General features: G+C 43.9%; 1 protein-coding gene across 1 annotated transcript; it reads right to left on the bottom strand.

Annotated features, from left to right (window-relative positions):
- Positions 1-1,327: 1,327 nt before the first annotated feature.
- On the bottom strand, positions 1,328-25,567 carry LOC109431793 (uncharacterized). The gene is made up of 5 exons (XM_029871981.2): positions 24,840-25,567; positions 13,082-13,885; positions 12,022-12,997; positions 2,069-2,977; positions 1,328-2,003 (listed from the first exon to the last, which is right to left on the bottom strand). Exons 1-5 carry the CDS (start codon positions 25,100-25,102, stop codon positions 1,806-1,808), a joined length of 3,150 nt encoding a protein of 1,049 aa, XP_029727841.2. The 5' UTR covers positions 25,103-25,567; the 3' UTR covers positions 1,328-1,805.
- Positions 25,568-26,330: the final 763 nt, after the last annotated feature.

The raw sequence follows: 26,330 nt of genomic DNA, 5'->3' as shown, positions 1-26,330 counted from the left end.
GTTTCTTATTTTTGAATTTTTTGTTAGAAGTTAGGGTAAAAGCTCCCTTAGTGGAGGTAGCACTAATAGTGGTGGTAGTGCCAATTTAGCACTATTTCAAACAAAAAGCTTGCAAATGACATTTTTAATAGATACATCATAACTAATTAATAACATTAATTCAGTTTTGTGTTCAGGATTTGCCGAATTTGTGGTATTATCAATTTTATTCAATTAGTTTTCTACAAGGAGCTACTAATAGCACCACTATTGGTACATTTACCCTAGCACCCATGAAAACAAAAAGAACGGAATCAATCGGTGCCGTAATCGCTTGTTTTCGAATAGGATGAATATGGGCGCGTGAGATTAATGATGGAACACATACCCTATCCCGCTTGAAGTTCGTTTTGACAATAATGTTTACATCCGAGAAGCCGTTTTGGTATACCAACAGTTTCCTTGCGGGAAATTTCCCGATGTTGGAATAAAATGCAGTAGCCCCAGTGACAAGTGATTGATTTCTAAAAACCGAGTTTGCTAGCTTCCGTTTTATTCAGCGTTGACTGCTTTAATTCGTTTGTTACACATCAGTAAGCAAAATACTCAAGCCCCTAGCTGTTAGTTGGGATCATCTCCTAAGGGGCCGTTCATAAACCACGTAGACTTTTGGGGGGGGGGGGGGGGGGGGAGGGGGTGGCTGGCCGAAGTCTACGCTCCATACAAATTTCAATTTTTTTGTATGGACAAAAGTCCACGAGGGGGTCTGAGATGGTCAAATTTTGGTCTACGTTGTTTATGAACAGTACCTAGGTACCTAATCGGCGAGACCCGGTTGTGCAATGCGAGAATCCATCGAAGGAGGAGAACATTGGGCGCCGGTTCAACTGGAAAACGCTGCGATGAAAAGGTCCTTCGTCGAGGAGCTGGAGAACCGTGCTGCGGATATTCCGGAAGGTAGAAGCGTAGAAGATCAATGGAACACCATCAAGAACGCCTTCATCGCCACCGGCGAGAATAACTTGGGTGAGCTACGCACCCAGAGAAAGCAGTGGATCACAGATGACAACTGGAGGAAGATAGAGGAGCGAAGGAGCGCGAAACCCGCGATAGAGCGAACGAAAATACGAGGAGCCAAAGCCTTAGCCTGTCAGCGCTATTCGGCTCTCGAGAAGGAAGCGAAGCGCTCATGTAGGCGAGACAAAAGAGCTTGGGTGAATTCTCTAGCCGAAGAAGGCGAGAAAGCCGCAAATACTGGCGACATTCGGCTCCTCTACGATGTCTCACGTCGCCTCAGTTGGACTTAGTGACAAGGATTATTTCTTTCTTAACAGTGTAACAAGGTGGATATTTGAACATAGACATTTAATTTTCATCGCTAATACTTATACGACAGGTAAAACTTATTTGTTTTAAGATCTGCATTTAAAATCACTTGGTATATCTGTTGGCCACGTGGCACTTTTCGGTAAAACACTTAATCCCCTACATAAAATGATTGAACAGATATGGCAGAATAGGGCAGGAGTAGTGGGCACTATAAAGGCAGTTTTCTTTAACACAAATGTGAGGTACAGCTTTTCCAATCCGTACACACGATTCAGCACAACGAAGGCATCCTTTTTCGGGGCGGTTAGAACACACTATTCAGCTTACAATTCGCGCTACTTGTTACATATACTAGAAGCACTATAATAAGTACACTGTATGATATGGGTTGGGTACCAGGCAGTATTTCCAAGGGTGATAAACCTAACGCGAACACATTGCATTGTTTTTGAATGATTGTTAAATAGGTAGGTTGGTAGGTACTTGGGAGGATGTTTCTAGGTACTGGCTTTCAGCAGTTTCAACTTGGATTGGTATTCCGTTTCGACTTTGGAAATCTGTTCCTTCATGCTGCGGTCCTTGCTTTCCAGTGCTTCTTTCATGCGGTTTTGCACTTTGAGTAGGGCCGTGTTATACCCGTCCTTGATGCGATCGTACTCCTTCAGCATGTGTTGCTCTTTGTCTTCGGCGTATTTCTGAAAGATTTCACAAATGGCGGTTTTGTGTTTATTTTCAATCACCCTTATTCTTATGAACCTACCTTATAGTTGAGAGCCGTCTTTTTCACCGAGTTGTACTTCTCGGTCATCATTTCCAGGCTCTTGTTGTACTCGGTTTCCATTTCCTTGAACTTGGCGATCAGTTCGTCCTCGTGCTCCTTGTACAGCTTGCGCTCTTCGGTGACTTGCTTGATGAGTTTCTCCATGGATTCGCGTTCCGCTTGAATCAGCTCTCGCTTCTCGTGGAGCTGTCCCTCGAGGAATTGTACTTTTCGATGAGCATTTTCCAACTCTGATTTGTATTTCTTCATCACTTCGGCCTGCTTATCGAACAGTCTCCTGGCGTCCTCGTCCTTTTTGGCCAAGATTTCCGTCATCTTTTCCCGCTCGGTCACGATAGCGTACTTCAACACTTCGATTTCTTTGTTACGTAGCAACAACTCGTTAACTCGGTCGTGCAACTCCTTTTTCAGCTCAGTGATGTTCTGTTCGAACTTGATGTACTGCTCTTTAAACTTTTCCTCTATCACCTTGATTTCGGCGGCGAATGCCCGAGCCATCTCTTCCCGTATTCGGTTTTCTTGTTCCCGAGCTGCTTTCCTGGTTTCTACATCGTTCGGTTCATGGTATTCCGATGAAGTGTTGACACTCTGGTCACGTGACTGGCGTTTCTCCTGCGGTCGAGGAGAGGTGGCACTGTCTTTCGTAGAACTGTTGCCACTGCTGCTCATGCTACTATGGCTAGTGTTCTTGCCTCGCATGAATTGCTCAAACTGAATCGCCTTCTCTTTCAGCTCGTCGATCAAATGATCTCGCTCCGCTTTGAGGTCGAGTTTTTCGTGCAGCGTGTTGATGGTAGTGCGGGCCTCTTTCAAAGCGTTCTTTAGCTCATTGATATCCTTCAAGTGTGATGCGCAAGTGTTCTGTAACTGCAAGTTCTGGATTTCCATCTAGAAAAAGAGACATATGGAAGGTTAGGTATATATTGTTACAATCACCTGTACGCAATAGGTAAACAAGATTCCCCAAAAATTTCGCAGAAACCTTACAGAAAAATTCCTAAACGTCTCACGTATTTGTTTCTAGCAAATTTTTCAGCAAGCATTCTATAAGATCTGCCTGAAATAGAGTTTATTTTAATATTTATTCTATGGGATTTGTTCTTTTCTTGATTTCTTCCTCTTGAAATTCCTCCAGGAATTTCTCCAATTATTGTCCTGGAAATCTTGGAGGGATTTTCCCTGGAATCGCTGGATGTATTTATACAGAAACTTCGTCAAAGATGTTTCCAGAAACTAATTCGTGAATTTCTTCTCAATTGTTTTCAGGAAATTCTCCAGGAACTCTTTCATGGATTTCTCCAAGAACTACTTCATGGTTTTCTGCAGAAACTCCTTCAGCTATTCCTCCATGAACTCCTTCTTGGAGGAATTCCTTGAGAGATTTCTCAAGAAATTCCATCCGAAAATTAGAATCATAGAACTCATTAAAGGATTTCGCCAGAAGTATTCTCCTGGAACTCTTCTGTGTGATTTTTTCCACGAATTCCTTGAGGAATTCCACCAGGATCTCCATGAATGATTTTTTACAGGAATTATTTCGAGGATTCTGCAAGAAATTTCTTGTTGAATTATTTTAAGGAATTCGCCAGAAGTTTATTCAGGATTTTTCTGGAATTACTTGAGAGATTTCACAAGGAATTCCTTCAGAGATTTCTACTTCCCCAGGAACTCTTCAGGGATTCCTTCAGGAATTTCTCCTAGAATTGTTTGTGGGATGTTTTCCAGGAATTGCCTGAGGAATTCCTTCAGGAACTCAATCAATAATTTCTCCAGGAATTCTTTCAGGGATTGTTCGGGCCCGGGGATTCCGCTAGAAATTTCTTCTTGAATTCATTTAAGGATTTCGCCAGAAGTTGTTTTTTTTTCTGGAACTACTTGAGAGATTTCACCAGGAATATCTTCAAAGATTTCCACAGGGACTTCTCCTGGAACTCCTCGGGGATTTCTCCAGGAATTCTTTCAGGGATGTCTCCTAGTATTCTTTGTGGGATTCCTCCATGAACTCCATCAATATTTTCTCCAGGATCTTTCAGGGAATCTTTGGGGATTCGGCTTGGAATTTCTTCTTGAATTCCTCTAAGAATTTCTTCAAGGACTTTTCCTGGAATTCTTCAAGGGATTCCTCTTGGAATTGCAGGAGGAAATTCCTCCAGCAACTTCTTCAGGATTTTGTTTTCAAATTCATTCAGAGATTTCCCATTCATGTATTTCTGCAGAAACTCTTTCAGGGACTTCTCCTAGAACTCGTTCAGAAATTCCGTTAGGAACACCAACTGGGATTCCTCTACAGGGATGCCAGATGATTCTTTGAAAAATCTGTATCGCATTTTCCAAAAATCTGTATCCCATACAAAATTTGGGTGAAAAATCTGTATCCCATACAAAAAAAAAATGGCTACTCTAGCTCAAAAATCTGTATTTCATATAAAATGAAATCTGTATGGATGCTCAAAAATCTGTATAATACAGATTAATCTGTATATATGGCATCCCTGTTCCTCTATGAACTCCCTGAAGGATTTTTCCAGGAATTAATCTTGGTATTTTTCGAGGGATTTTTTTCTGGGAACTCTTGAGTGATAGTAATTGCTCGAAAGATTTTTTCGGGAATTTTTCAGGGATTTCTTCAGAAACTCGTACAGAGATCCAGGGACTACATTAGGACTCTCAAAGATTTTTTTAAGAGATTATTTGGCGATTCCTACAAGATTTTTTTTCAGAGATTTTCCCTGAAATTGCTGGAGACAGTTCCTTCAAGGGTTCCTTCAGGAACTTCTTGATGGATTTCAGGGACTCCAGGAACTCTTTCAGGAATTATTCATGAAATTCCTAAAAGGATATGTCTATGAATTCCTTCATAGAGATCTCCAGGTATTTCTGCATAGATTTCTCCAGGATTTTTTAGGAAATAGTTAAGGAATTTCTTCAGAATTTCATACAACAACTTCACCAGGGATTTCTTCAAGATTTCATTCACTGATTTCTTCAGAGATTCCTCCATCAGGGGTTTCTCCTGGAGTTCATTCAGAAAATCCTCCAGAAAACTTAATGATTTCTACAGGAATTCTATCAGTGATTCATTTAGGATGTTTTTTCAGGGATTCTTCGATGAATTTTTCCATTTATACAGGAATTCATCCAAAACTTCCTTCAGTCTATTTTCTAGAAGTTTTGCCAGATAACGTCTTCTAGAGTTCATTCAAGGAATCCTATTAAAGTTCCTACAGAGATTTCTCCAGGATTTTTTTCAAACTTCTCCAAGAATTAAAAAAAAGGATTTTTTCTGGATTTCCTTATAAGGGTATTCTCAAGCAACTCCTTCGTGGATTTCTGGTTGAACTCTTTCAGGGATTTTTCCAACAATTCTCTGAGGATTTTTCCCAGGAATTTCTTTGGGATTCCTCCAGGAGGGAGGGAGTTCTACTTGAATTCATTGAGGGATTTCCCTTGCAATTCCTTCTTGAAAAATTTATTCAGGGATTCTTTTAAGGATTTCTCCAGGGGTCAATCTACGAAATTCTTGATTGATTTCTTCAGGAATTAATTCGGGTATTTCTCTAGGATTTTTTCCTTGAAGTCTTTCAGGATTTTTTTAAGCAATATGTCTAGAAAATTTGTCATGGGTTGTTTTGGAGCTCACTCCAGGAGTGCTTCATGAATATCGTCAGGGATTTTTCCTGGTATTTTTAAGGAATTTCTCTTGGAATTGCTAAAGAGATTTTTCCAGGAACTCTTTTAGGGATTTCTCCAGAATCTCAATCTCTCCAGGATTTCCTTCAGGGACTCTTACAAGAACCTTCAGGGATTCTTCTAAATACTTTCTACTGGAATTTTTGTGGGTTTTCTCATAAAGTTTCTTGATGGAGTTCTCCTGCAATTCCTTGAGGGATTCCTGCAGGAGCTCTTTCAGGGATTTCTGCAGAAGTTTCATCAGGTATTGATCCAGGAAGTTCTTCGTGAAATTCCCAAGGACTTTTTCAGAGATTTCTCCAAGAATTTCTCTTTGAAATCTTTCATGATTTTTTTCAAGTTGCTCTAGAAAATCCGTGTGGAGTTTATTTTGGAGCCCATTCAGGGATTCCTCTAGATGTTTCTTCAGGATTGCTCCATATTTTTAGCGATTTTTCTTGGTATTCTTTGAGGAATTTATTCTTGAACTGCTGGAGAGATTTTTCCAGGAACTCCTTCGGGGATTCATCCAGAAACGCCTTCAGGGATTCTTCTAGGAACTCTTTGAGGGATTCCTCTTTGGCATTTTCCTAAGAATTTCTTCAATCCCTCTATTAATTTCTTCTTGAAATTCTTCAGAAATTGCTTCAGGAGTTCATTCAGGAGCATTTTTCAATGACCAAAGGAAGGTGGACCCACAGATTGATAGCGAGGGTAGATAGGTGGGTTAACAGACGCCATGAGAAAGTAAAATTCCTCCTGACCTAGGTCTTTTCGAGCCGTGATTGCTTCCGACAGTATTTAGTGACGGGCTACACAGCCCTGCAGCACCGTTGCAGATTCAACCACATGAATTCTTTCAGTGTAACACATTCACTTTATCTCAATTATCCATACCTATCCACACTCGATGTAACTCACACATACCAACACACACTCTGCTTTGCAATAACTACAGATTATAATAAACGATCATTCTAAAGTTGTCACCCGAGAGAATCACACGTGTTTCTTTTATTCTCCACCCGAACTGCTACTCTGCGACAGGTTATGGGCCGCTCGGCGGAATAGTGGTGACGCCATTTGCAGAAAGTTAATTTTTTCGATAGTTTGCGCTATAATCGTCTCGAAATCGAAGTAGTCGCGTGTTTTTTCGGTCCGGTTTCGCGAGTGTCATGGAAGGAAACCGATTTTCCTTGCAGAAGCTGGGTAACAACAACTACCCAACCTGGCGCTTCAAAGTAGAGCTGCTGCTCGTCCGGGAGGAGCTCTGGCGCTACGTTGACCCAGGTGTGAAGCCCGAAGGCGAACCCGATGCAATATGGAACGCGGGCGACGCCAAGGCGCGGGCAACGATCGGCCTGCTGATCGAAGATAATCAGCACGGGCTGATTCGCGCATCACGGACGGCCAAGGACACCTGGACGGCACTACAAAACCACCATCAAAAGACCAGCCTGACGTCGAAAGTGTCGCTCCTCAAGCAAATTTGCGACAAGCGGTTTGCCGACGGCGACGACATGGCGGAGCATCTTTTCGAGATGGAGGAGTTGTTTTCCCGTCTGACAAACGCCGGGCAGGAGCTCGGGGAGAATCTCACTGTCGCGATGATTTTGAGAAGCCTCCCCACCTCGTACGACACTCTCACAACCGCCCTCGAAAGCCGGTCGGATGATGACCTCACGTTGGAGCTAGTCAAACGGAAGCTCCTTGACGAGGCAGCAAAACGACAAGGGACCGGATCGAGCTCGGCGCTGCGGGTCGGCCACTGCAGCAGAAAGAAGAAGAAGCTGCCAATCGAATGCCACTATTGCGGAAATCAGGGGCATAAACAGAAGGAATGCCGTAAGTTTGCCCGCGATTCCGAGAAGCAGCCGAAACAGCAGGAAAAGCCCACCAAGAAGAAGGACACGGTTTCGTTCGCACTAGCCGCAGGAGCTTCGGACGGCAACGCTGTTAAGCCGTGGGTCGTCGATTCCGGTGCAACCCGACACACCGTGGCGGATCGAAGATACTTCCGGGAGCTGCGTGAAAGTGAGGTTAAGTTCGTCACCCTGGCGGACGGAAAACAAGCGGAGGTGCGCGGCGAAGGTAGCTGCAACGTCGAATGTGTCGACGAGCATGGTCATCGTCGTGAGATGGACATCAGCTTCGCACTCTACGCCCCCACCCTCTCGATGAACCTATTATCCGTTCCGGCTCTCGTCCAGAAGGAAGCCACGGTTGTTTTCGACAAAGCGGGCTGCCGGATTCTTCGAGGAGATGCCACCATCGCTGTGGCGCGTTTGAAACAAGGCCTCTACCAAATCAAGCAACCGGAAGACGTCGTCATGGCGGTAAGCGGCCACCACAACGACAACTGCCAGCACGTGTGGCATCGTAGATTTGGCCACCGGGACCCGAAAGCGATCGACCATTTGCTGAAGGCCGAACTGGTGGATGGCTTGGCGCTCCGCCGGTGCAGTATCGACGAAAAATGTGAATGCTGCTTGCAAGGTAAGACACCTCGTACCCCTTTTCCTAGCGAATCCCAATCCAGATCGACTGCACCAATGGACCTGGTGCACACGGACGTCTGTGGTCCGGTAGAGATGTCGTCAGTCAGCGGTTATCGATATTTTATGACCGTAATCGATGACTACAGTCGATTTTGTGTCCTCTACCTGCTGAAAGAAAAATCGGAAGTCGCCACAAGAATCGAGGAGTACGTCGCCTATGCCAAAACGCTCTTCGGCAGAAAGCCGAAGGCAATTCGCTCTGATCAGGGCGGCGAGTACAGCGGGAAGCGGCTGCGTGCGTTCTACAAGCGAGAAGGAATATCGGCTCAGTACACTGCCGGTTATAGCCCCCAGCAAAACGGCATAGCGGAGCGGAAAAACCGTTCGCTCATCGAAATGGTACGGTGCATGCTTTTCGATGCACAGCTGGAGCAACGCTACTGGGCAGAAGCGCTGAGTACGGCGGTATATCTCAAGAACGTCCTGCCAACGAAGCCCCTCGACGTCACTCCATTCGAGCTTTGGACCGGCGTGAAACCGAAGGTCGACCACCTCAAGATTTTTGGATGCAGTGCCTGGGTCCACATTCCGAAGGTGAAAAGGAAGAAGCTGGACGCCACAGCACAAAAGCTGGTATTCGTGGGTTACTCCTCGGAGCATAAAGCCTATCGCTTCTTGGACAAAACCACGCGAAAAGTCTACGTGAGCCGGGACGCCAAGTTCATCGAGGACAACGTGAAGCGTGACCCAGCGAATGTGTCGACGGACGCTCCCACCAAAGGTAAGAAAGGCGACGAAATTCTCTTTGACATAGGTCCCCCACACAACCGTCCCACCGGAACGGAGACGGAACCCGAAGCAGAACCTCCTGTCGAACCCGTGGCACAACCTCAAGCCGAAATTGAAGCTCAACCCGATATGGAAGACCCTGAAGGATACGATACAGCGGCTGAAGACACGACTCAATCGGACGGCGAATTCGAAGGTTTCAGCGATGCGGAACTGCCGCACCCAGGCGAACCGCGTCGATCCACGCGTCCAACGAAAGGTGTCCCGCCCCAGCGGTTTGCTGACGTCACCGGTGTTACCAAGCATGTTGGCAATGAACCGCAAAGCTACTCCGAAGCGGTCGAAGGTCTCGAAGCGGATGTTTGGCGGGCAGCGATGCAGGAGGAGATAGAAGCTTTCGAAGAAACCGGTACTTGGGAGCTCGTCCCCCTTCCTCCCGGGCGCAAGCCGGTAGGCTGTAAATGGACCTACAAAAAGAAGGAAGATGAGTCTGGGCGGGTAGTGCGGCATAAGGCGAGACTGGTCGCGCAGGGATATTCCCAAAAGTTCGGCCAGGATTATGACGAGGTTTTCGCCCCCGTCGTCCGTCAAACGACTCTTCGAACCATCCTCGTATTAGCCAGCCAGCAACAAAAACTAGTCAAGCACCTGGATATAAAAAGCGCCTATCTGTACGCCGACCTAGAAGAGGAGGTGTACATGAAGCAGCCGCCCGGTTTCGACCGAAACAACGGAATGGTATGTCGCCTCAAACGCTGTATATACGGGCTCAAACAGTCTGCTCGAGCTTGGAACCGAAAGATTGACGGAGTGTTGAAGTCTATGGGATTCAAGCCAGCAGACAGCGACATGTGCCTCTACATTCGAAATCGCAACGGGAAACAGACCTACATTCTGATGTACGTTGATGATTTGCTCGTTGTCTGCAACTCCGAGGGCGAGTTCGACGAAATCAGAGGACATCTGCAGGACCAATTCAAGCTTTCCTGCCTCGGCGAGCTCAAACAGTTCCTGGGAATACGCGTCGAAAAAGCCGGCGACCACTACACACTTGACCAGGCCAACTACATCGAAAAGTTGATTCGGCGATTTGGACACGAAGAAGCGAAGCTGTCTAAGGTACCAATCGACCCCGCGTACCTCAAGCAAAAGGAGGAGACGGAACTGCCTACAAATGCCTCGTACCGCAGTTTGGTAGGGAGTTTGCTTTATGTAGCGGTGAATACACGGCCGGATATCTGCGTGGCCGTCTCACTGCTCGGAAAAAAGTCACCAACCCCACCAACCGCGACTGGACAGAAGCGAAGAGGGTCCTCCGATACCTCAAGGCCACCAAGGATCATCGTCTGCATCTGGGTTCCGGATCCGGCGCAACGGAATGTTTCGTGGACGCCGACTGGGCAGGTGACGAAGGCGACAGGAAGTCACACTCCGGGTACCTTCTAAAGTTCGGCGGCGGACTCGTCGACTGGGGAACACGAAAGCAATCGTGTGTCGCCCTGTCCTCAACGGAGGCCGAATTCGTCGCGCTGGCGGACGGCTGTCAACAGCTTATGTGGTACCGGAAGTTGCTCAACGACCTGAAGCAAGTGCCACCCAATCCGATAGTCATTTGGGAGGACAATCAGTCGTGCATAAAGATCGTCGAGTCAAAGCGTCTCGAACGGCGCTCTAAGCACATTGACACCAAGTACGCCTACACCAAGGACCTCCAACAGCAGAAAATCATCGAACTCCACTACATGCCTACTGAGCGTATGCAGGCGGACCTCATGACCAAGCCGTTGGACCGAATCAAGTTGGAGAGGCACCGATCTGCCGTCGGTGTCAAGGAGCAATCCGAGACATCGATCTGACAACGTTGAGGAGGAGTGACGGGCTACACAGCCCTGCAGCACCGTTGCAGATTCAACCACATGAATTCTTTCAGTGTAACACATTCACTTTATCTCAATTATCCATACCTATCCACACTCGATGTAACTCACACATACCAACACACACTCTGCTTTGCAATCACTACAGATTATAATAAACGATCATTCTAAAGTTGTCACCCGAGAGAATCACACGTGTTTCTTTTATTCTCCACCCGAACTGCTACTCTGCGACATTTAGATCGTTTCGGTTATGAGGGTGCTCCCGAATGTCCGGCTTGTGCTGGTTTAGAGGAAACGGCGGAACACGTTTTGTCCGTATGCCTGCGTTTTCACACAATGCGAGACCGCATGCTTACCACATGTGGGAAGGCACAACTCCGGATAATATTGTCCGGATGATGTATATGGATGAGTTTGACTGCAATGCCGTTTCAACAGCTATCACCCACATCATCTTGGAGCTACAGGTAGGTCATTCTGGTGAACTGCGGTAGAAATCGATCCTTACAGCGATTAAGTGGCTGCGGGGAGACAATCCAGGTAGCGTTAGTGTCGGTCTACTGGGTTGGATCCGAGCCCACGGTTGCAAAGGGGTCCCCAGCTATGTAGGGGCAGATGTATTCCCCATGCCGGCACGTGCTTTTGTGTGTAGGCAGATAGGGCCTTACTTGCGGGAAGGTCAAATCGCTGTGCACGCGGTATCGGTTCTTGATACTTGCTGTGCAGTTGAAAGCATGCTGGTGTCGACCCCGCCTGCCTTCCGAGGACAAAGAGAGCCCCTCTGAAGCAATGCCTCCTTGGTGGTTCCGGACAGACGAAAGGTTTGGCGACCATGGGAATGTTGTTTAGTGGGCCGATGAAAGAGTAGTCCTGGCTTTTACTTTTGTTGTAGAAGACGTTCCTCAACCCCACACTACCTGGACTTCTCTGTTCAGGTCTCTGTTGAGTAGATTATCCCCCCATGGTTTAGAAGAAAACAAATTCAATGGAGTGAATCATAGTTGACTAAGTATCCAAGTAAATAGATGTAACACCAAACAAATGCAGCAAAAGATACATACATCTCCGATAAACCTGTGTTCGCTGAGAAACTTACCTTGGAAAGCTCCGTCAGGTTGTCAATGCATCTGACACAGTTGTTGGTGGATTGCTTCAGCTCCTTCGAATCCCGACTGCTGTCGTGCTGCTTCTCCTGCAGATCCCTCAACAGTTTTTCGTGTTCAATCTTTTCTCTTTCGAGCAGCTTCGCCAACTCCGAAGACTTGAGCTCCGCCAGTTGAAGAGCTCGCTCCAGCGATGCAACCTTTTCCCTCAGGACGGAGATCTCTTTCGCCGAATCTTGAGACCGAAGCGTTGTCAGCTCTCTGTTCAGGGTATCCTTACAGCCGGACATCTCGATGTAAAGGTTCTTCAACCGCTCGCATTCGTTCTGGGAATCTTTCAGCAGGAACTTCTGTTTCTCCAATTCGAGCTTGACGGTATCAAGCGATTGAGAATCGGATCCTAGTTTTTTCATGCGTTCTTGAAGCTGTTGGTTTTCGCATTCCAGTTTGTCACACTTCTCCTCCAGTTCCACCTTCTCTTGTTTCAATGCAAATATTTTGTCTTCCAGTGCTTCTTGCCTGTCGAAACTGGACCTCCGCCCAAGCTTAGAACTACTCTGATCCTTCTTGCACAACTTGTCCAACTCTGCCTCTAGTAGCTTGCACTTCGAGTTCACCCGGAACGCTTCCTCCTTATACTGGTTCATCTGGACCAGTGCTTGACTTTCGTCCTTCTTAAGCTGCTGCACTTCCTGCTCCTTAGTGGCAAGGTCCGATTCTAGCCTCTTGATCGTTTCCCTCTTTTCCTTCTGTCCGTTCATGCACAACAGAAGCTCTTGCTTCAGCTTGGCGACACGATCTTCGGGGTTCTTGAACGCATTCGGATTGATCGGTGTGCTTCCTATGAGATGTTTGCGAGATGCCGCAAAGGTACAGGTGCCATCCTTTCCGGGACTACTACCGCCATGTTCATCGCTGGAGCAGATGACGCTGTCCATTAGTTCCAACTCGGCATTGGTAGTTTCCAATCTGAAAAGGAGAAAATTGAACAAACGTGTTGGAATGATTCTTGACCATAGGAAGGGCATCGAAATTATCAAAACTCTCGCTCACCTGTGCGTCAACGTGTTGATAGTCTTCTGCATGTCCTGCGTCTGTTGCTCCAGGGCATTAACCTTGCTCTTCAGCCGCAAATTGTCCTGACTGAAGTTGGTCACGCTCATGGTTTTGGTCATCAGATTCTCACACTGCCTCTGGGACTCCTCCAGACTGTCCTGCAACCGTTGAATGGTTTCCGTCTTTTCCACCAACAGAGCATCCCTCAGCGATTGCAACTCCTTGTAGCGGACCTCCCACCGACGGACCTCCTGCACCCGATCGTCCAGTTCGCTGCGGAGATTTTCGATCTGCTGTTGCATCATGGCCACCTTGGCGCTGTGTTTCTCCTCCGCCTGCTTCAGCAGGTGATCTGTATGGCGATCGGCCTTCACGCCTATCGTCTGCTCCACCATGTGGTACTTGTGAAGCGTATCCTGAAGCATGGTTTTCTTGTGCTCCAGGTCCGCTTCCAGTTTGAGATTAGTTTCCTCCAGCGATTTTATCTTATCCCTAAGCTTCGAGATAGCATCTTCCTGTTCGGAGATTTTCGTTTTGCACTCCACAAGAATGTCATGAGATTGCGTTCGGGTCATGTTTGCTCGGTCTCGTTCCCCTTCGGCCAACATCAGACGTTTCTTCAACTCGTTCACCTGCCGTTCGAATTCTTTAGTCTTGTCATGCATTAGCCTCGTAACGTGCTCAAATTCACGCTGCTTCGATTCGTACATCTGCATCCAGTGCGTAACGTGATGGCCATCTCCGCCTTCTCCACAGTTCGGAACTGCGCCATTTTTCTTCAGAGTTACGCCTTCCAGGACCCTGTAAAATAACAAAAGATGTTTTTTTTTGGAAATTTGTGCTATCGCCATGTACATGAGCCTATATACATCAGAATATATGACTACATTGTAGCTGTGTAGTTTCGGTAGCGGTTGATTCATCCGGCTAAGAATAGCACTACGGACCGCCTGTTCTAGTCGTAGGAGTCCAATCAGGTGACCCCTAATTCATGGGGTTATGCGGCTTTATGCTTACCGTGCCTAGAAAGAGTGGTTAGGGGGTCTTATAAAAACCTAATCGCAAACGGCGCCTGTGGAGTACCAGGGCACCCTCCACAGTATTTTGCCCTTACTGCGCTAACCAGAGCAATAGCGCGGTGGACCTTGTGTTCCTCCGAGACAATCAGCTGCCCTTCTTCAATCTCATACTTTAGGCTGAATAAGGGCGAGATTATGAAGATGTTATTAATTAGTTTAAATTTTCACCAATATGGTTTCGCATTATGCGTTTTGCATAGTGTATTCTGTGCATCCTCGGACACATTCAAATCGATACCGATCTGGCTTTATTGTTGCTGTTCCATTTTGTGTTGTGATTGTTAAGAGTTCAATCTTACCTAGTTCGGGTTGTGGTTACGGTTAGGATAGCTCAGATCAATATTCACAATAAAAGAACAGCAACAATCATTCTTTGCAGACTTACACTGTGGTGCATAATTGATCGGACAAACGCCGATTTTCATACAAAATGGCCAAGTTTGAGATGCTGTAACTATGGTTTGCTTTGATGGATTGAGCTCAATTTTTGACACGGAACTACAAATATGCTGAATTTTGTGTATACAAAGTATAACATGTTTTCGTTCACAGATCTGGGCGTGGCAAGGCGTTGAAAAAATTGCAAAAGTAATCGGACAGCGGCACGCGTGTAAATCAAAGGGGTACCGCTGTCCGATCACTTTTGCAATATTTTCAACGCCTTGCCACGCCCAGACCTGTGAACGAAAACATTTTATACTTTGTATACACAAAATTCAGCATATTTGTAGTTCCGTGTCAAAAATTGAGCTCAATCCAACAAAGCAAACCATAGTTACAGCATCTTAAACTTGACCATTTTGTATGAAAATTGGCGTTTGTCCGATCAATTATGCACCACAGTGTATGCAAAATGGTACAGCCCAAGTGGCCTTGGTTCAAGAACCTTACTTTCGTAAGGGAAATTTATCTCTAGGAAACCTTGTGAACCCGGTGTTTGCTACTTTCAGTAAACATGAAATGGCAAACTCGCGTGTCATGCCTCGAGCCTGCTTGTCAACAACGCAATAGTTGCTACACTCATCTCTAAACTAACCACCAGATATATATGTGCTATCACAATTTATGTATCTGTTGGAAACTTCAACAGGAAATACGTCTATTGTTCTGTATATTTACCGCATGATGAACCATCCCTTACGGATGCTTTCAAACAAGTCATCGCATACTGCACTTCAAAAGGCCTTCCGCTAATTGTTGGCAGTGATGCTAATGCTCACCATATCATCTGGGGCAGCTAAGACATTAACTTGAGAGGCTCCAGTTTGATAGAGTATTTAAGTAGTACAGATCTTGCATTACTTAATATAGGCAACCTCCCAACCTTCATGGTATCTGCTAGAGAGGAAGTGTTAGACATAACGCTTTGTTCTAGTAGAATTAGTCACGAGCTGACCAATTGGCATGTGTCAGATGAAAAATCTTTATCTGACCATCGCTGCATCTTTTTTGAACATTAAACGTTACTTCGCAAACATTGCGTTTCAGGAATCCCCGGTCAACAAAATGGGATCTTTTCACTGATTTGGTTGCGGCCAAATTTCATAGATACTCACCATCCATTGACACTCCAAGTGATTTAGATGATGCCGTTGATACTACAACGACCTTCATCATGGAAGCTTTTGAAGATCACAAGAGGAACCCCTTGGTGGAACTCTGATCTGGCGAAACTCAGGAAACAATGTAGAAAGAGTTGGAACAGACGACGTTGGGCTGGTTCGGAGGCTTTCAGTTCGGCTCGCAAGGCCTACAGGAAAGCTCTCCGATCTGCTGAACGATCCGGCTGGAAAAACCTTTGCACAAATGTTTCCAGTTTGAGTGAAGTCAGTTGGTTAAATAAAATCATTGCGAAATCTAAGGATTTCCGAGTGAACGAACTTGGTTTGCCAAATGGCGATCTGACTTCCTCTGATGAGGAAGTTCTGGAATGCTTATTCAGCACACACTTCCCCGGATGTGTGGATATTACATCTTCGGATGAACCTGATGTCTTTTCATGTACTTACGATTACCTGGCTTCGTCTCGGAGTATAGTAACTATAGAATCAGAATCGATTGAGTGGGCACTTAATAGCTTTGCTCCTTTCAAATCTCTTGGGGCAGATGGGATTTATCCTATTTTGCTTCAGAAGGGATTTGATTATTTCAAACATGTTTTGAAAAAATACTTGTTTGCAGTTTTGCTACAGGGTATATTCCCAAATCTTAGCGGGATATTAATGTGAAGTTTACTCCGAAAGTGGGTCGTGCGTCGTATGAAGTATCAGTTTGACCTCTTTTCTTCTGAAACGCATTGTGGATCATCACATCCATGATGCTCACCTGGCCAACGTGCCTCTTCATGTGCACCAACATGTCTACCAATCTGGTAAGTCCACTGTGACTCTTTTACACACAATGTTGTTTACGATATCGAGAAAGCATTCGCTCAAAAGCAATCTTGTTTGGGTGTTTTCTTAGATATCGAGGGTGCCTTTGACAATGTGCCTTTCGATGCCATATTGGAAGCCGCACGGTGTCATGGTATATGTCCAATGATTTCCAATTGGATTCACCAAGCGCTCAAAAACCGATATCTCTTCTCGACATTGCGTCTAGCAGGGATGAGCAAATTGAGTATTTGTGGATGCCCCCAAGGGGGAGTCTTGTCACCGCTTTTGTGGAATCTCGTAGCAGATACGCTATTGAGGTAACTCAATAATAGCGGTTTTCCTACTTATGGTTTTGTCGACGACTACCTAACATTGTTAGTTGGTATGTGTATCACCAGTCACCACCCTTTTCGACCTGATGCAAAGCGCCCTTCAGGTAGTTGAGGGTTGGAGTCGCCAATATGGCCTTTCGGTTAATTCGAGTAAAACATCTATTCGACAATGATTTTTCATAAGAGCCTAACTGACTTGATCGATTTCTCTTCGTCGACTCTCTCTTTCGCTAATAACTTGATCAAAACAAACAAAATCATTATTTTTTTTGTTCCTATTATTAAATCCGGGGTTCCGTTAACAAGGAACAACTAAATGACCACTTAGAGTAAACCGGATTTGATGATTTAACTAAATACTTGGGTTGGACCCGGTTGAACTGGGTAACTACACTTTGGGGTTTCACTCGGGAGCTTTAATAAAAACACTTGTTGTTAGCTTGAGTACTCGATCAGAAAGAACCTCTTGGTTCGATTTATTTATCTTTTGCATTTGACAGTAGCGTTGCGCAATCAGCTGCGCATACGCATACGTGCTCATCTATTGATAGTGGAATACACTCTAAGTTGTATTCACACAAGTTTACAATATACATTACCTATAGCAACATGAAGTCGTCTTCTTCGCATTTCAACCAAAAAAATTTTTTAAGATTTAATCTTTGGAAAACTCAATACACATTCTGTGATAACACAAAGAAAGGATCGATGAAGAGAACTCGAAAATGTCAGTTAGGCCCAAATGAAAAATCAGTGTCGTATTGTTCTTTTTACGGAAAGGCGAAACCGTAATGGCGTTCGACCTTTGCGTCTCTTTGATTCTGAAATCGATGTGACTGAACAGGTAAAGTACGTTGGAGTCATTCTTGATTCCAAGCTTTCCTGGACACCTCACATTGAGTTCAGAATCAAGAAAGCTTGTATGGCCTTCGGGCAATGCCGGCGAACCTTTGGTACAACTTGGGGTCTAAAACCCAAGTATATCAAATGGATTTATATAACTGTTGTACGGCCAATATTGGCCTATGGATGTCCTGTGTGGTGGCAAAAGGGCGAAATGAGAACGATCCAGTCAAAGTTAGGCCATCTCTAATGGCGATGTCTGGAGCGTTCTCTTCAACTCCCGCGGCCGCGCTCGAAGTTCTCTTTGAGGTTGCTCCACTACACATTCATCTCAAACAAGAAGCACTTTCTTGTTCTTACCGTCTACGGGTACTCGGTTTACTAGAGGAAACTCCTGTGAACCGCACATCAACACACACCTCGTTGTTTCCACTTTTGGTGAATTGGGACAAAATTGTCCTTGCTCCAAGTGATCTTACAATTGCTTGTAATTTTCCATATAGGACATTTTCCACGAAATTCCCTTCCCGGGAAGAGTGGACACCTGGATATCTGGAAAGAAGTATTTCAGACGGCATCGAATGTTACACTGATGGCTCCCTTCTCGAAGGTCGAGCAGGTGCTGGTGTTTATTCTCGTGAGCTAAGGCTGTATCAGTCTTACTCACTTGGTAGACACTGCACCGTTTTTCAGGCCGAAATCTTTGCTCTTATGTGCGGAGTGCATTCAGCACTTCAGCAGCACGTAATGGGCAAAGTAATATACTTCTGTTCAGATAGCCATGCTGCTATTAACCGTTATGTGGCCGGCAAACTTTTTGCTTTTTTCTACACCGTGTATTTTAAATGGGTGCTGGGTACCCGGGTACCCTGCCGGCCACATAAGTGTTAATGCACTTGCTTCGGCCAACTCCAGGTCGAAGATAGTTATCGCTTGTCGAACTCAAATCGAGGAGCAGAATTCAGCAAACCCTGTTAATTTTGTATGGTTGGCCACTCTTCCGTCGCTGGAAATGAATTGGCTTACCGAAGTGCTTTCTTGCAGACCTTGCGAGCTAGCTGAGCGATGTATGTTCCAACTCTTTCTACTTTGTTTCCTGAGCTCCATCAGATCAGAGTTCCACCCAGGGATTCCTCTTGTCGTTTTCACAGACGCCAGAGGGGAAAGCTGAAGCTAAAGCGGCATCATCTAAATCACTTGGAATGTCGATGGATGGTGAGTATCCATGAAAGTACCCGCAAAAAAATACAGTAGAAAAACCGAATGTTGTATTGTAACAGTACTATTTAGAACTATATTGTTACAATAAACACCACTGTAAAAATAAAAAATACAAAAACAATAAGATGTAATGTAAACACCGATACAGTGAATTGTAAATAAGATTTTTACAATATACTATACGGGTTGTTAAGTATCGTAACAATATAAAAAAATATTTTTCTCCATATATATTTTTTTACAAAACCATACATTTTATTGTAAATGAATTGTTAGAAATACTGATACGTGGGCTTTAATATACCCTACGTTGTATGGTACACGTATGGTTTCAAACAATAAAATGTACCGTAAATATATTGTTTTTAATTGAATTTCACTACTGGTTATAAATTTAATCATGGTTTTGGAATGGTTCTCTTTTGTTATGTTGTATTGTTTTACATTAGATAAACCCAGGGATAAACCATATAATGTTATATTATCTCGTCATGTTCCTTCGTTAATGGCAGTTCTAGTCAAACTAACCTAAACTCGTCTAAGTCTGAGTAGCCTCTGATTGCATTAACAGTTGAAGCTTAGGCTCCCATGTCCCACCAGCCAGATAACTGGGTTTTGCAAACTAAGCATTATTTGTGGCAACACTTTGAGCGGCATGATGGAACTATGCCTAGCGCGCTAAGTGTTATTAGACCACTAATGTAGTTGCATGAAGTGGGTGACGAGGTACATAAGTATCATTACAGCGTGCTTAACCGTTATTGCAATATCGAGGCACCAGTTTGACTAAAGTTTGAAATACATAACAACTCTTGAGATAACTGTCAAGTTCGATTCAAATATAAGTTAGGTTAAAAAGCGAACCCGCAGACGAACCTATATTAAAAGTCATTTCAGTATTCAGTCCAGTCCATGTTAAAGATGGCTCTACGTCAAAGATAAAGTTTGTCAATCGCATTGGATTCGATTGTGGTCGAAGGCAAGTTCACATGAGAGAAGAGGAGAAAACTCCCCTAAATGCAAGTACAGAAAGAATAGTGTTGAACTCATCCACTGATTTACGGTAATCTGACCTGCATCTTTCCGGGTTGGCCTACATTCGTATTTCTCTCATCGCACTCTACACACCTAGCCCGCCATATTTCTTGGACCCCTGCTTGGACCTGCAGTTCCTAGGACATCTGGTTTACCACTGATTTAAACATGTTATTGACTTTAAATTGATGTTTCAACTTATTCACTTTTTTCTCTTTCCTTTCCTTTGCATCAAAAAAAGTCACAAACATCAACAAAAAAAAGCACGGGAAAAATCTTAAACTGAATAAATCTGGTGTTCGATTTGAATAGGTCGAATCTGCATAGGAATCACAGCAAACATACGACCTATTCAAATCGGACACCAGAAATAATTAAAAATTCACGGAAAAATAATGTTTCGGAAAAGTGAATGGTTCAAACGTAAGAAAAACAGAATAATATATTGTTACATAAAAATGCAATGTAAATGTATAGTATAGCGAACCATTTCATTACAATACACTTTATTGTAGCTGGTATACTGTATGGTGCAGGAATGGTTTTCACCATACACCCTATGGTTAGTTTTTATCCGGGTAGGCTGCAACCAAATCAGCAAAGATATCCCAGTTGGTTGACCGGGGATTCCTGCAATACGAAGTTTGCGAAGTGTTTTTCAAAGGTTCAAAAGAGATGTATAGCGATGATTCATCTGACTCATGCCAGTTGGTCCACTCGTGACTAATTCTATTAGAGGAACTTGTTATGTCTATTACGTTGATGGATTTCCGATCGAAGACGTACTACCACCAAACGGTCCTGCTCAAGCTATCGGTTCCGGTGCCGAAGCGAAATGGCCCCCGGGGGAAAACAAGGAAGCAAGAGTGATCGACCAGCGACTTCCGTTCAGCAGTGCGTCTCATCAATCCCTGGAGAAGCTGAAGGGCCGTGACGACTACGAGGCGTGGGCGTTCGGAATGCGGATGGTGATTATCAAGAAGGGAACCTGGCAGATCAGCGAGGATTTGTCGGACCGTGCCTTGGCGACAGGAGATCGGTTTCCCCATTAGCGACGAATGGATGTCACTGAACCTAATGATGAGGCTGCAGAAACGATGCACACCTACAGGGTGCGTGCGATATTTTTGCACTAAATCATATCGTAATCATAAAACACGTTTTAAAAATAATTCGACAATAGATCTATATTAAATGATTTTTTCGCGAACAATTGTGATTATTTCAATGATTTAGGAAGAAAAAAGTGGTCCTAATATCGATAACCTTTTTTGAACGATCCTGAGAACCGCTGCAAGTCCGTTTTAGTGTTGTTCTCTATATTTTGGTCAACAATTGTGTTATTTTAGGTAAAACTAGAATATTTTTTTGTACGAGGAGCTCCAATGGTATCATCGTTATATGTGCAGTTCAAAAAATATCCCATAAATTTGAAAAAGAGGTTTCTAGAAGACGAAAATGCGAACAACTTGAGTATAAATATATGGAGCAGCTGCATACTACATATCTGCATTTTCTCAGCTGTCAAGAACGCCATGAAGCTGATTTTTTCAGTGTAGTTGGGGGATTTCATAGGCTTGTTACCTACAAAAAAAAACTACATCGCTGGAATGGAAGATAGCGGAGAAATAACTGGAAGAAGTCGGAAATTCTAATTTGAGCAATAGTATTCTACTAGGGCTGCTCAAACATTTATGAGAAAATTTAAAACTAAACTATCCTAAGTCTGACCACCTCAATTTGCTGTTTTATAGACTCCCATAAGCTACAGCACAAATTTAAGATGAATTGATAAGGTCTTAAGTATCGCTCGACTAGTCTGAAGTTTATATGGTAAAACTGGTACAAATATGTGCAGTAAGGTGGCCCACACTTGAAAAACAAATATTTCGAAAAATGCCATGTCTTACTTCCTAAATCAGTTGTTTTGGACTCCCAGAAGCTACGTTCAAAATTTGAGCAAAATCAATTAAGCCTAAGGGGGCGCTCAAAACGCTTGAAGTTTGTATGGGAAAACTTGGCCAAATGTATGCAGAAATTTTGAGTTTTCGAATTTTGCCGCTAGGTGGCGCTGTAAGCGTTCAATAATCAAACCCTTTGGTATTATTGTAGTTGACTGTATGCCAAACAATTTTGTCGAAGACCGCAAAGTGATTCTACATCTGTGAAAAAAGTTATACCCTAGGTAAAGTGAGGATAAACTTTAGTGTTATTTTTCTAATACATGTAAAGGAATAATATCAATAATGAAATCTCAATACTTTGTCTCACTTTGCCTATGGTATAACTTTTTTCACAGCCGTCGGATCACGTCGCGGTCTTTGACAAAGTTGTTTGGCATATAGTCACCTACAATAATACCAAATGGTTTATCTATTGAACGCTTACAGCGCCACCTAGCGGAAAAATTCGAAAACTTTAAATTCCTGCATACATTTGGCCAAGTTTTCCCATACAAACTTCAAGCGTTTTGAGCGCCCCCTTAGGCTTGCTCAAATTTTGAACGTAGCTTCTGGGAATCCAAAACAACTGATTCAGGAGGTAAGACTTGGCATTTTTCGAAATTTTTGTTTTTCATATAAGTGTGGGCCACCCTAATGTGCAGGAATGGTATAGTTTTAGTTTTCTGCCACTAGATGGCACTGGAAGCGTTCAATAACCCTTATTTTTAGTATTATTATAGGGAATTCTATGCGGAACATCTTTGTTGAAGAACGCTAAGTGATCCGATGCTTGCTAAAAAAAAAGTTGTACCCTAGACTTAGTGTATCGAAAAAACAACCAGTTTTTATTGATGCTATTCGATAATGTGTTAAAATCACCACGTCAAAATTATTGAAATTATAATTTTTGAAGCATATCTGTATCATTACGTCTCGTGTATCATTATCGGGCTTTTACACATTACATTTTATTGATTTTGTCTTATTTACACAACAAATAGTAGAACCCGAAATGTTATTGGGCGCACTAGTGTAAAACATAGGATCTGAAAATATTTTCTCATATCACCACGTTTTTGATTATTAATGGTTTTATATTTTTCGCAGTTCACTAGAAATATGGTGCATTTGATGATGTGGGATTTATATTTTTATTGCAACCCTTTGATGAAATATTCCTGTTTGAAGGTTAGTGCAAAATTACCGCACGCACCCTGTATGGTCATGGGAATGGACGCATTGGGTATCAGACGGATGGCAGACTGGGTGAAGTCGAAGATTTTAAGTACAGGACGTGAGGATCGAGCCCAACACCACGGCTGGCGGTTCAAGTGGGGCATTAGCGACTGGTCGGTCTTGAGGTGCTTCAAGTGCGAGAAGCTTGGGCACTACGCGTCGGAATGTCCACAAAAGTCGACGATGAAGAGCAAGATGTATTTCCGGAACACGAAAAAAAGCGTGTAAGAAGCGAAAATCCATAGACAAGTGGCTATTGAACTCTGGCGCCGGAGACCACATGTGCAGAGACGAGAGTGTTCTAGTTGGCACCAAGCAGGTGTCACAGTCCATTTTTGTGGCAGACGCTTCCGAGATACCGGTTGTAGCCACGGGGACCGTCGAGCTGGATGTTGATGTGGAAGGTGAATGCTGTAGACTAGATATTTCTAATGTGCTCTGTGTTCCAGACCTCGCAGTAAATCTCCTTTCTGTGAGTCGCATCTGCAAGAATTATATTGCGTAACATTCTCGAGGAAATCGTGTGTGATCAAGGACGAAACAACGGGAGAAGTTATCGCCACGGGCCTCAAGAAGGACGGCCTCTACCAACTGAACCAGGTTGGTCAAACGATTGCGTGGGTGGCACGACCAGCTACCAGTTTGGAGATTTGTCATCGGCGACCTTAATATGGACAGCGTGGAGCGATTACCTGACATGGTGCTCAGCATCAGCGGTTACTGTTCAAATATGGTGGCATAAGGGCAACCCAACTAACATTTATTGTGAATGTAAACGTCAACAAAGCGTCCTCAATGCGGATTGATGCTGAATTACTGTGTTGTACATATGGACGGAAGCTTCTATGCAAGCCCTATACCAATGAATCTGGTACCAGTCGAGTCAAGTACAAGACACTGAAGACGACCTTACAGTTGAGGTCGAAATATGTATCTGTCAAAGGATGCAAATTCTTAGTGGAATTCAAAGGAACAGTACTTAACCCGATTTTCTTTTTACTTAACCTGAACCTTTCTAAGACCGGTGGTCTTGTACACGATCATGAGACCTCGGCAATGTTGGAGAGCCTGCAGGCACTTGGACTTTGCGAGCTTCGAGTTCTTAAAACGATCTTCGGCGGTGTACAGGAGAATGGTGTGTGGTGGAGAAGGATGAACTACGAGCATGATCCGCTTTACGGAGAACTCAGCATCCAGCCAAAATGTTACAGAATATGATGCAAAATTTCCGGACAACATTCCTTCAAAGATTGTGTCCGCAAGTGACAAATGGCACGTTGTAGGACACAGTGAATGAGTTTAACTGACCAGATCGAGAGTGACCTGGATTGTTCCAGCCTTCCAAACATATATTTGTTGCTTATGCAATTCTTTGGTTTCTTTTCCTAGTCACGCAACCATTTCTTCAATCTTGTTATCTGCCCCCACTCGCATAACAGTCCCATCTTTGCTGGATTTCCTATGCATATGGGACTGTTATGCGAGTGGGGGCAGTTATACAGCTGAATAACCGAATCGTTGTGCACAAACATCAAACAAATTTTTCTCAAGTATTAAATTTTACTTCAATAAAATTTAACTGAAATAAATTCCACAAATTTTCCAAGTCTGAACCCTAGTATTACTTCCCTTGTCCGCTTCCATTCCTACTACATTTCCCATTTCCCATCAAATCCCATCCTACTACTCACCTGTTCACCATCGGCAGCGGCGGCGGCGGCGTCGATTGTTCCGAGTGGTTCGACAGATAGTTCAAAGAATTCAGCGTATCGTTCTGGTCGTCATCGATCAAATCATCAAAGGCATTCTCCATCTCCTTGGCCAGCTCCTGCTCCCGGCGCCGGTGGTCCTCCAGCGCTTCTTCCTCTTCGGCCCGGTGCAGCGCGCTGGTGTTGGCCACCTGGATGCTGCCGGCATGTTCGCTGAACAGTGTCACCGCCGGATTGCCGTTCATCTTGTCTCGGTAATTATTCACAAATCACGGCCACCAGTAAATCCCAACACCCGGAAAAACCTTTCCCCCAGCAGCAGTAGACACAGTGACCACCGACGACGACGACGCGACGGCTCTAATAATAATTCACAAAAGTGAACACTCACAAGAGTCACAATCACGCACGAGCAAAGGTTTTTCCTCCGCGCTTCACGGTCGATGATTTCATTCTGTCGATTTTCAAGGATTTTTCACTTCTCGTCAGGGTAATAATCCACTTTTGGGGGGTGGCAAAATCGCGAATACCGGCGAGGGTGGGTGGAAAATGCGAAAGGAATGCCGCTGCAATGCGGGTCGGCGTGTGTACGAAAACTAAACGAGAGCGTTTGTGGAAAATTGTAAACAAAACGAACGGCTTTTAGCTGTGCGACCTTGAATGTTGACGCGCGCGACTTCGGCTTCGGCATCGCATCGGCACGAAGATTTGACATTTCGGAGCGTCCGAGAATTGCGCGCACTCTGGTGGCGGGTTGTTTCGTTGTTTGCTGGTGTGAAAAAAAATGTGAAGACAAGTGTGAAGTAATCATTTTACAGCAGAATATCAATTTTAGCAACTACATTTTTATTTGAATTTGAATTTCTTTGATTTATGCTGTAGAATGCTTTAAACACTATCTATCTATCTATCTATCTATCTATCTATCTATCTATCTATCTATATATCTATCTATCTATCTATCTATCTATCTATCTATCTATCTATCTATCTATCTATCTATCTATCTATCTATCTATCTATCTATCTATCTATCTATCTATCTATCTATCTATCTATCTATCTATCTATCTATCTATCTATCTATCTATCTATCTATCTATCTACAGTCGAACCTCCATGAGTCGATGTTCCTTGACTCGATATCGACTCATGGAGGTAAATTATTCTATACTGAAAAATAATTTCTGGGTTACTATGATGGTCCCCCCAAAAAGCTTCCCAAAGGATTTTTGTTCCACTACTCGATATTTCCTTGAGTCGATGGTCCCTTTGATATCGACTCATGGAGGTTTTACTGTATCTATCTATCTATCTATCTATCTATCTATCTATCTATCTATCTATCTATCTATCTATCTATCTATCTATCTATCTATCTATCTATCTATCTATCTATCTATCTATCTATCTATCTATCTATCTATCTATCTATCTATCTATCTATCTATCTATCTATCTATCTATCTATCT

Source organism: Aedes albopictus, chromosome 3 (genome assembly GCF_035046485.1).
Source record: "Aedes albopictus strain Foshan chromosome 3, AalbF5, whole genome shotgun sequence".
Taxonomy (NCBI): Eukaryota; Metazoa; Arthropoda; class Insecta; order Diptera; family Culicidae; genus Aedes; species Aedes albopictus.
Note: the sequence above shows the minus strand (reverse complement) of the source record. Positions and strands in the feature narration are given on the sequence as shown.